The sequence below is a fragment of the Penaeus chinensis genome, chromosome 31 (assembly GCF_019202785.1).
Source record: "Penaeus chinensis breed Huanghai No. 1 chromosome 31, ASM1920278v2, whole genome shotgun sequence".
In the NCBI taxonomy this organism is placed as follows: domain Eukaryota; kingdom Metazoa; phylum Arthropoda; class Malacostraca; order Decapoda; family Penaeidae; genus Penaeus; species Penaeus chinensis.
This window is the reverse complement of record NC_061849.1, coordinates 9891301-9903800: the sequence shown is the minus strand read 5'-3', so window position 1 is coordinate 9903800 and position 12500 is coordinate 9891301. Positions and strand designations below refer to the sequence as shown.

General features: G+C 39.1%; 1 protein-coding gene across 3 annotated transcripts in view; it reads right to left on the bottom strand.

Annotated features, from left to right (window-relative positions):
• Positions 1-12500, bottom strand: part of LOC125041850 — a 46391-nt gene that overhangs the window by 15603 nt on the left and 18288 nt on the right. For all 3 annotated transcript variants that reach the window (XM_047637193.1, XM_047637194.1, XM_047637195.1), the window contains exons 15-21: positions 8301-8438; positions 8091-8152; positions 7545-7770; positions 6706-6818; positions 6375-6558; positions 4419-4730; positions 3674-3897 (exon numbers count right to left, since the gene is read on the bottom strand). In XM_047637193.1, coding sequence (XP_047493149.1) covers positions 3674-3897; positions 4419-4730; positions 6375-6558; positions 6706-6818; positions 7545-7770; positions 8091-8152; positions 8301-8438 — 1259 coding nt within the window. The remainder of the gene's footprint in view (positions 1-3673; positions 3898-4418; positions 4731-6374; positions 6559-6705; positions 6819-7544; positions 7771-8090; positions 8153-8300; positions 8439-12500) is intronic.

The window sequence follows — 12500 nt, the reverse complement described above, 5'->3', positions numbered from 1 at the left end:
GGGTACAGCCGAGTATATCAAAAGCTGACTGAAGCAGGGACGCGAGTTCATAGATTTTTAACATCGGCGGCGGTAAATGCTTTCATTTAATATCTCTCAGCACGGTACTGCTTTGTGTAAGCGACCACATTGGTGGCGACAATGATGATGTATTTACTGACTGCTTGTTGCAAACTTTTTTTTTCCAAATGCAAGTATAGAGAATTATTTTTTTTACTGATGATGACAGTACTATAAAAATATTTCCATTAAATTTAGTGATTTTTAAAGAGCGTCAGACTACAAAAATATGAAGTCAAGTCACATAAGTATATATGAGGTGTTCTCAGACCACTAGCGTCTATTAAATATTAAGTAAATATCCGCTTTCGTCTATAATATAAACATCGATAACTGCACTTGCACTACAATCATGAAATCGAGTGCATTAACGTAGATATATCGAGGCTCATGCTGTAGATGAGGGTTTGATTGGCATAACATTTAATAAACGTACTGTTGGACAATTGATCTGAGACATTGTTCACATAACCGTCACATAACAATTTTGTAATTACTAAGTAGATAATATTATCATAAATCATTATGAGACTACGTAAAACATGATAAACTAGTAAGAATAAAACAAATAATTTAGATAAAGACTGAATTTTCTGTAAAAAAAAAAAGGCCTGTCCTTTACAATATGTCATGCATTTACACTTAAGTTAGGTATCCTAGAATATAGGTATGTCAAATATAAATTCTATTTTATAATTATAATGACTATCGCTAGTAAATCCTTGATTTTTTTCTACCTTGCACTAACTCTTCCTTTTATACTGTTAGAGCGCTATGGTGAATCTTTATGTATGTGCCTATCTCTCGAATTACTACTTTACAATGAAATGATTGACACGGAAGTGAATTTCAACAACCAAATGAGAACTTTAGTAGAACTTGATATGAAACAAAAGAGTCTGAAATGCTCTTAACAACTTGTATATGTAAATTTGTATACATATATATATATATATATATAACAAAGCAATACATATAATTTAAGATATCATTTATTTTACATTTCCATAAATTGTAAATTTAGCTATCCTGCAATTTGCAACAAAAAGTCTAGAAAAAAAGTATCCAATATGCGACCTATATGTTGTTGTTTTTCTTTTCACCTTTTGAAATTGCCTTAAACAGCCATTCTTAATCCTTTTATCAATTTTAGAATAAAGAGTAAAATATAATGTTACCGCAGCACTATTGCACTTTTTTTTTCAAAACTAGTTTTACATCAATAAGCATATTCAGTTTGACGAATCCACTATCAGGAGTTCGAACAGTTATATACGACATCCGATGAAGCCGGAAACAATGTCTTATACTTTGGATCCTACCTTTCCATATGCCATTCTGCAGTTTCACCCTTAGTGTACCATCTGTCTCTTTTACTTCATGTGCATATATCAGTCTTCATCTCCTGAAGTTTTAGTTGGATAGTTTAGGAGTGATTTATCATGCGCGTGTTTTAGGCATTCGGTCGTGTCTTTTAAAGATCCTCTATATACAGGTCTGAATACCGGCCGTCGAGAAGCGAAAGAAAACTGATGCGACCGGCCGTCGAGAAGCGAAAGAAAACGGGTGCGACCGGCCGTCGAGAAGCGAAAGAAAACTGGTGCGACCGGCCGTCGAGAAGCGAAAGAAAACGGGTGCGACCGGCCGTCGAGAAGCGAAAGAAAACGGGTGCAACCGACCGTCGTGGTGCGAAAGAAAACGGGTGCGCCCGGCCGCCGTGGAGCGAAAGAAAACGGGTCCGACCGGCCGTCGTGGAGCGAAAGAAAACGGGTCCGACCGGCCGTCGTGGAACGAAAGAAATCGGATGCGACCGGCCGTCGTGGAGCGAAAGAAATCGGGTGCGACCGGCCGTCGTGGAGCGAAAGAAATCGGATGCGACCGGCCGTCGTGGAGCGAAAGAAATCGGGTGCGACCGGCCGTCGTAGAGCGAAAGAAAACGGGTGCGACCGGCCGTCGAGAAGCGAAAGAAAACGGGTGCGACCGGCCGTCGTAGAGCGAAAGAAAACGGGTGCGACCGGCCGTCGAGAAGCGAAAGAAAACGGGTGCGACCGGCCGTCGTGGAGCGAAAGAAAACGGGTCCGACCGGCCGTCGTGGAGCGAAAGAAAAAAGGTGCGCCCGGCCGTCGTGGAGCGAAAGAAAACGGGTCCGACCGGCCGTCGTGGTGCGAAAGAAAACGGGTGCGACCGGCCGTCGTGGTGCGAAAGAAATCGGGTGCGCCCGGCCGTCGTGGAGCGAAAGAAAACGGGTGCGACCGGTACGTCGTGGAGCGAAAGAAAACGGGTGCGACCGGCCGTCGTGGAGCGAAAGAAAACGGGTCCGACGGGCCGTCGTGGTGCGAAAGAAAACGGGTCCGACGGGCCGTCGTGGTGCGAAAGAAAACGGGTGCGCCCGGCCGTCGTGGTGCGAAAGAAAACGGGTCCGACCGGCCGTCGTGGAGCGAAAGAAAACGGGTGCGCCCGGCCGTCGTGGTGCGAAAGAAAACGGGTCCGACCGGCCGTCGTGGAGCGAAAGAAAACGGGTGCGCCCGGCCGTCGTGGTGCGAAAGAAAACGGGTGCGCCATTCTCTCGGCCCTCACACTGAAACTCGTATCTTGCAATGTCGCTCTAACGTTTCATTCCTCTCTCAATAAGTTTTGTTACTTTTGATTTCATCATTAATACTAAAAGCTACATAAGAATAGTGAATGAAAATAACAAATGAGTAAGTTAACGTAGATATATATATATATATATAAATATTTTGATTGAGAGAGGGAGAGAGTGCGAGAATATAAATTTTGCTTGATATGGTACCTTATTTAATCTATTAAAGTATGATGAAGACAAATATGTGATAAATACATCATATATGTAATACATCTTACAGTTTTTACAATATGCCTTATTTACATAAATGTGTAAGTGTACAACACAGTGTTACAGAACATCTTATGTAAATTAGGTTGAGACTTGGTAGACTGTTTCAGACTATCTGATAACAATATTTATATAATACATATATAGATTATATATTGTCTATATATAATTTATATATAGACAATATACATATCCTATGTGCTTTTATAAGTAGCACATTTCTTGTAATATATCTAATGGCAGAAACAGTGCTGGAACAGTATTATAAATTCTTTAAAAACTATCGTGTTCAATTAACAAACTTGCAGATCACAGCACTGTCAGCAATATGAAACGATTGTTTGGACAGCATTAGCAATCTATATTAAACTTTAATAACCCATACAAATAGCAAATATATATATTTACTAACAAATATTTGCCATCATTTTCGCCGTCACGAGGCCTCTTTTACGACAGGACTCGAGGGGCGCTGTTTTAGTTGTGGAGTCATTTTTAAACATGAGTATGACAGAGATGAATGCATAAACATGATAACAGATGTCGAATATAATGCATAGCAAGCATTGTTATAACTGTATCTTGATTACATTGTAAGCGTGTGTATCATATTATCTGATGATTTGTAACATCAGAAGTCAAAATGGAATGTAATGGTGTAGAAAAAATCAGTAAAATAAAGAGAAAATTGTAAATAGATATAGATTCCTGAAAATGGGGTGGCTATAGAAACAGCACATCAAATTGTACACATACCTCAAAAGTATAATTTGTGTTGACCATCAAGTTTTCAATTTCGATACATCGATCAAACTTAGGTAGAGACGTACAAGGTTCGGCATTTCTATACTTCCAAATTGAATGTAATTTGTACACAAAGCTGGTGATCTTCCCCTTTGGCGGGCACGGGTCATTCCACATCAACCTGACCTCGCGGGGAGACACGGCTGCTCCCACCAGATCCTTCACCCGGGGAGCCTCTGGTGAAGGTGTTAACGTAGGATTATACATGGAACATAAATAAGTGGTAATTCATAAGGATGCAGTCATTTTAAACGGATATACACCAATACTATAGTAACATGATGAAAAGCTTTTATACTATAGTCTGCAATCTCCTTTTTAATTTAGCCGTTTTAATATAGCTGTCTCTTTGGATAAATATTTTATAATTACATTAAATACTACTAGTCTTTCTGATTCATATATGCATTGCCATCATTGCCCATTGAACGTAACAAAACAGCTCATCATAGTGCAGAGTTTTAGTAAGTGCTTCAAAACGTGAAAGTTTTCCCCTGGCCACAAGTGAAGCTGGAGGAGCTGCAGTGAGAGGCGTTGATAGATGATGAAAGTCCAAATCTCAAGTGCATCTTCCCTCTATCTCCATCTCTTTTTTATCATATATATTTGCTCATTTATTTATCCATTTTTCGGGATAAATCAATGGACTCAATGTCTGAAGCGCTGATATAACCAAACCACACCGCAGATAACTTACTTGCTGGGTAAGTCTGGAATGAAGTTGTCGATTCTAGCCCAGTGCCGGCGTCATTCTTGAAAGCAACAGTAGCACTGTAGGTCGCCCCTTTTAGCAACTCAATTTTATTTAAGGAAAAAGTTATGTAATGGCTGGCTAATTTTTTACTGTATTCCTCTTTCAGGGACTTGTTCGCACATTCCAGGAAAGTTTCGATGATTAACTCTGCTCGTGCGTTGGGTCCGTTGTACTGTTCACACGTGCCGACTAATTGACAGCTGAGGTATCCGGTATCTTGATATCGGCATGGATATCGAAGTTGTATTTCAGGAGCTGCGGAAACGAAACGAAAGTCAGGACTGAGTGGGAATAGAAGAGCAAAGTAATAATTGAAAGTAAAAGGAGTAATCGCATTCGATATCCTTCTGATAGGCTTATCACAGGTGCACACACACACACACACACACACACACACACACACACACACACACACACACACACTCACACACACACACACACACACACACACTCACACACACACACACACACACACACACACACACACACACACACACACACACACACACACTCACACACACACACACACACACACATACACACACACACACACACACACACACACACACACACACACACACACACACACACATACACACACACACACACACACACACACACTCACACACACACACACACACACACACACACACACACACACACACACACTCACACACACACACACACACACACACACACACACACACACATACACACACACACACACACACACACACACACACACACACACACACACACATACACACACACACACACACACACACGCACTCACACACACACACACACAACACACACACACACACACACACACACACACACACACACACACACACTCACACACACACACACACACACACACACACATATATATATATATATATATATATATATATATAGGCCTGTGTGTGTGTGCATATATATATATATATATATATATATATATATATATATATACATATATATACGAATATATATATACACGAATATATATATATATATATATATATATATATGTGTGTGTGTGTGTGTGTGTGTGTGTGTGTGTGTGTGTGTGTGTGTGTGTGTGTGTGTGTGTGTGTATACATATATATACATATATATATATATATATATATATATATATATATATATATATGCGTGCACACACACCCATACACACATACATATATATATATATATGTATATATATGTATATATATATATATTTATATATATCACAAAGAATGAGAGGAAGACGATGAAGCTTATTCAAAAACAATAGTAATAATGATAAAGTCTGCAAATCTGTAGTAATCAGCATGGATTTACGGCAGTTCAGAGTGAACTCCGGGTCGATTTACTGTTTTGTTCGCGCATTTTACATACATTGAAACAATGGCACCATTCTTGCATTCTGTTACTACAGTGACTCAGTAAAGTACATTGCCGGTGCCGCAGAAGGTACAGGAACGGCAATAAACAAGGAAATGTTTCCGCAAAGTGCAGCTTGGCGAGGCAATGTCTGTTACTATATGACCGACTTTAATGAGACTTAAGTAATTTTAAAGAGCAGACTAATTATGATTTACCAGTGATTAAGAAATTCTTTGATATCTTCTCTGTATAGTCTAGACCGATTTTTAAAAAATAATCTTTCTGCATAAAACTAAGAGGGAATCATTGGCTGGAAATCTAGGAAATAAGATGAATTAAAGCCAGTACCTCTTATCGACCAAATAAATGTACAGTACTATGCTAATAGGTGCTAATATAAATATCGACAATATTGGCAGTAACAGTAATAATATCTAATACTACAATAATGTGTATCTGTCAGTTCAGTAGTATACGAGCATGGAATTCAGCAAGATAAAATGCTACATTGCTTTCAAACGCTACCTGTTGGCAGTGTAGTTTCAGAGGAACAAGCTGCAGGGCCTGAACCATCAACATTCCTCGCCACAACACAGACTTCATAGGTGGCATAGCTCTCTAGGTCCCTGAGATAGATCTCAGTGGCTGTATGAGGGGCTTTGGTTGCAGGGTGGGGGATGTGGCTCTTGCAGGCTTCATACTTGAGAAGCTGAAATGCAACGGTTCGTCAATGAGTGCCCCAGAAGACTACAGAGGAAAATAGCAACAGAATATGACCTCATCGTTGCCTTGTAACAGTCTGTCACTCCGTAAGATATTTAAAAGCATCCTAAGGACGCAAAATGTATAAACATACCTGGTGGCTAACATCGTAAATGTCAACATGACTCGACTGCCGAGGAAGTTCCCACTTGACTTTTATTTCTCGGATTGCTGTTATCTCCAACGACAGTATAGGCGCTAGCGGGGCTGGAATTTAGTGTTTTACGGATCAAAAAAATTTCCTCGGTACATTTTCCTATGTATATAAAAAATAACATTAAAACGTAGTATCCTAAAATAAATCCTAAAGTAAAATGGAATTCACAGTGTGAACTATGAGACAATTATTGATCTAAACAAAATACAACAAATGAGATATTCTATATATACATAAGAGCATCTGGGCAGTACGATTTATACAGCTTAGTATAATGAGTTTGTTGACATCGTAACAGTCTGGCCCACTGCTTTTGCTTTTTCGTATACACCCAGCAATAGGTATTTGAATGCTTGTGGTGCCAGCTCAAAATAAGTTCTGGGTCGCATTCACGAGCAAACAGTTTGTTAAGGTATACTTTTTTACAGTTTTTTTTTCTACCGCTCTTTCTCATACGCAGTTCCTGGAGCTATAATTACCGAGCATGAGTTTTGTTTACATTTATCTATATTTTTGGGCTCAGTGTAAACGGTTCTAAAATGTTGAAATAAAGATGAACATCTTATCAATATAAACTTCCCAGCTGGGTTCCAAATAAATCCCCTTACGTACCAGTGGGCTGGTTAACAGTTCATGTTTCACGTAAATTCTTGGTTATCAACTCACTCATATGTCCTATGATTTATCCTTTGACCATAACTGACCCTACATTCTACAGGATCAATGTCCAGCAGCCGGAACACGGCATTAAAATATAAGAAGGGTCTAACACTCACGGCTAATTAATGTCCTGAAAGGCCATAGTTTTTCTATAAACTTTGGTTGTCTCGCGATGCCACTGTAGAGTCCGATTACGAGTTCGTATTCAGTGTCCGGATCCAAGTCAGCGAAAGTGAAGGAAGTCGAGTTGGTTGTTCTTTGTATTTTGGATCCTCCTGACTTCTTCCCGAACTCGAGAACATACGTCACTTCACAGCGAGGATGTACTTGGATATCCAGTGACTTTTCGGGAGGAAGAGCAAAGGAAACGGAGAGCCGTCAGTAACTGAAGTAATGTGCTTTTGGATAAGAGATGGGAAGCACAGAAAGAGGAGAGAGGAACCAGTAACTGAAAAGATGTGACAGTATACATCGCAAAGATAATATTCTGTTAACTAGTGTTCATGCATTCTTATTCTTAGAAGTGCCACTACTGCTTGCCATTCGTTACACTAAAATTAACACTTCTTGCCATTCTTGTAAATAACCATATATGAAGCATTATCCCAGCCACTTTCTTTTCACGCCAAAAATTTGGAGTAATAATTGAAAGTGATGCTTACCCAACTCAGGGAGATAGAGGAATTAGTAACTTCCATTTTCTCAACCTCTGTGATGCTGGGATCTTGAAGATAAAGTATAGTAATAAGACATTATAAGCAGCAACATGAATTACGAAAAATAAATCAACCTGGGTATATTACACTTTGTGAATAGGTTAGGGGGCAGTTATTACAGATTCGAAAAGTGAGAGGAACTTTATTTAACTATACCTGAGCAATTTGTAATGAAGTCGGCAGTCTGGACACGCTGGTTCGTGGAACCATCAAGGAAGCCGTGTTCGGTTACGACCAACACCCGAACACGGTATTTATACCCGGGCCAGAGGTTTTCCAGTTGGACAGATCTATCTAGAGAGAAAAGCGAGAGGGTTAGGGAGAAAACGAATATGACTACCTGTCAATTATATATATACACATCATATACAGTGTGCATATATATGTATATATTCTATCATAATGTATACACATATAAATTTAAATGTATCGTAATATATATAGATATAGCAACAAAAAAAGTATTATCGAAACGGAAGAATCTGACTTTACTTCTACATCATTTTCTTCGCAAATTATTACTAAGGGTCGTAAAGAGGATGTAAAAAAAATCCAGGCGCTCCATGATACGTACTCTTCCATGGCGCGTGGCAAGGAAATCAAAAGCCAATAAGAAATACACATGACCGTGGCGTGCCGATAGACACTAGCGGCTGGTCTAGTAGAGGCAATAAGACGTAATTTATAATCACGTTACAATAGAAGCTGGACCCAAGGGAAGTCAGTTAATATTCAAAGCAGTTCCATCATGGCTAAGCATTCTCTAGGGTGCTTAGGAAACGGCTTCGCATTGAACATGCAAAATATTACTGCAGTAACGAAAAACACCGGTGGATAGTGGTCACCATTCCCGACAACAGCAATGGCGAAGAATTGCAGATTCAATTACTATGAATCTGCATTGCAATGACTAAATTGGTGCAAGTTTTACTTCGATCATACGCTTTTACCCCAATTTCCCTGACACCTATCATGTCCCCTTGGCTAATTATCGTTGCTGTGCTTCTTTGTTACGGAACGAGAACCATCAGAAACACAGTTTCCAAATTTCCAAATTTACCGAAAGACACAAAGAAAGAAAGAAGATGTGTGTGTGTGTGTGTGTGTGTGTGTGTGTGTGTGCGTGTGTGCGTGCGCGCGTGCGTACGTGTGTATGTATGTCATATATATATATATATATATATATATATATATATATATATATATATATATATATATATATATATGTATCACATGATAATGTGCACATTTATATACATATATTCATGTATGTATGTATATTTATCTATCTGCCTTTATATATAATAATCATAATAATAATAATCATAATGATAACAATAATAGTAATAATAATAATAAAACCACTCACCTTGCCATTATTTTGTGAAAAGAGCTGTGATCGAATTCTCAGTTATACTAGTTACTATTTTTTACCTTTTAAAAATAATTAATGCATCTGTGAGATCAAAGATATCGATGTAATGCTTAGTGGCACCCGTGTGGAAATTCCACACACTAACAAGAAAACAAAAAAACAAAAAAAATAAGAGGTACTCCTTTCTCTGTCTTTCGCCTCCCTGTTTCTTCCTCCTTAAACTCTCTCATCACCTCCTCTCCCTTATCCCCAAACCTCCCTCTTCCATCCCCCATTTTCTCTGAGCCTCCTCTCCCGTTCCCATTTCCCATCCCTGTCACTTCTTTCAGTCCCCTTGGTTTCCTTTTCCCCTTCTTTTATCTCTTTAAGTCACCCCCTCCCATCTCCCTTCCCCTTCAAATTCGTATGTTCTAGAGTCTGGGCAAATGTCTGGATCTCGTATCGATAATTTCTTACCATGACCAAGTCCGGAATGGTCAGCCTGAGTCAAATTTCTCGTCGGCAATGTTGGCAGGAATTGCGACCACTGTCCGCCGCTTTTTCGTCATTGTCATCCTATTTTGCATATGAAAGGCGAAACAGTTTTCCCAGCACCTTGTGCATAGCCGAGTCATGAACTGATCTGGCTTTCAACTGACTTTTGTCATGTGATTATCTAGTACACATTTTCTTGGCTCTAAAAAACCGGTCGCTAGTGTCTATCGTCACGTCACAGTCATGTACAATGCCCAGTGGCTCATTTGATTTCCCTCGATTACGTTATCCGCTACAATTCCGTCCGTTTATTTCGTCGCTTCCTCGATTTCGCGTCATTTTCTCTCGCCGCTGGGAGATTACTATAATGAAGCGCTTGGAAAGGTTTTACATCGTGTCTAGTTTTTTAAATATATATATATATATATATATATATATATTTAGAAGAAAAGTTTCTTACAAAATTACGCTCTATCGGATGGCAAGGTCGATTCTTTAGTTCGCAGTCCCATTGAATAGAATTCCAGGGAGAGAAAATAAGATTATCGTATAATCTCCTGAGATACTATAAATATTTTTCGCGTTTAAGCACAAAAAATTGTACATGTTATGTACAGATTACTGTTGTGTTTGGGCATCTAGGCGGGGAAGATGTAAACTCGGTCGAATCAGCACATACTGGCTCTGTGCTCGAATCGGCACTGGCACCCTAAGCCCAGCTTCGCATATGTACCTTTTCTTTATGCCCATCGTACATTTAAATGAAAAACGAAGGCCGCAGTCACTTCAAAACGATTCCAGGAGCAATATACTTAGAGTACATCAACATGAAATACTCAAACGCGCAGACATGAGGCACATTTTTAAAGGCAAGATGTTTCAAGATTTCTCGAAAAATCTTGTTCATGCTCTTGAAAAAATCTTGCTCTTGTTTTTGACGGAACTTCTTGGTCAGATATTTAAGTTTGGTTTCGTAACAAAACATTTTCAAACTACCTCCAGAGGAAGCTTGTTACAGTTTATGACGTCACAATAGGAAACAAACCGCCAGCATGACCGACAGAAATTAGTGATTACGATGGAATTCTCTTGATAATTTATTTATTTGGTTGCCAATAGATGACGTTATAAACTAGCAAATTGTCTTACCTGTGCCGGTCAGAAGTATTACTTGGGGAATATAGATAGCATTATTATTCTCTAGAAGATAAGCACTAGCTACTTACAAGTGCGTTATGGCCATCCTAGAGATGTTCGAATAGCGATTATATTTATCTTTATTTCCATTCAAAACTCACAATTTGAAAAACCCATCTTTGCTATGAATAGTAGATATTGTCATTTTAAATTGTTGCTTTAAAGTGTGTGGCCTTTTATTTTCTATCCACAGCGGTTGTGCTTCATAAGAGGTAAAAATAAAAATTGAAATTCTTATTTCATTTATCTTCTTTCGTTAATGCAAAACCAATGTAAGGAAAAATTGTTATCGGCAATTTCACTATGATTCCTAACAGCGCCCAGTCTGTTTTCTTCCGTGAATAATTCATTAACCCTTCACCCACCATGAAGGGTTAATGGCTAAAACAAATACATGTGCCAGATGTGAAGAGGGACGAGTTGTCTCATATTGCGGTAGTTAATTTTAATGACAAGCTGGGTGTTGGATGCTGGGACTGATATATATATATATATATATATATATATATATATATATATATATATGTATGTATGTGTGTGTGTATATATATATATATATATATATATATATATATATATATACACATTATAAGTATGTATAAATAGCTTCCACGTGGCGTACAGAAGCACGTATTTGCGTGGCTTCACGCAGCCGGGGCTGCCACGTGGCAGGCCCACCGCAGGCGCCCCCATGTGCACACACCCACCAGTACTTAAGGCTCAGGATGACCCAGGTCAGTGAGAGTCCCTTCAGAGAGTTCCTGCCGACCGCCGGCCAGGTCAGGCTGGCTCCAGCCGCTCCCGCCCTTCGGGCAGACCAAGCACTAAGCCTTACCAAGACTTGTATCGTGTGAATATCTGTGTTGCTTACGCTTCTGAATTATAAGAGGTTAAGCCAACCGTCCCTTTCATTACTCCTACTAAACCATATGTTTAAGGCATGTGTCTATATAGCCTTTACACACATATTCTGATGGATTCGGCAAGGAGAAAGCAACACAAACCATAGCTTGCTCGCGTATCGTCCATCAAAATGAGATAAACTCAAGCCGGCATTCAATTGGAATATGATTCCGGGCGTAAACTACAAGTGTAATGCATAGGCGGACGAAACATAAGCAATTATAATGTAAACAGAAGTAAATAATCATAGTCTCTGTATGTACTGATAACCTCTTACGATTAATGTGTTAATCTGGTAAATAATCAACTAATCGATAGGTTAGACACAACTTAGAATGATGCAGACTTATCCTTAGGTTTAACACAGAATCTTTACGTTTGGTCTCCTTTGCGTGGCCATTACTCTC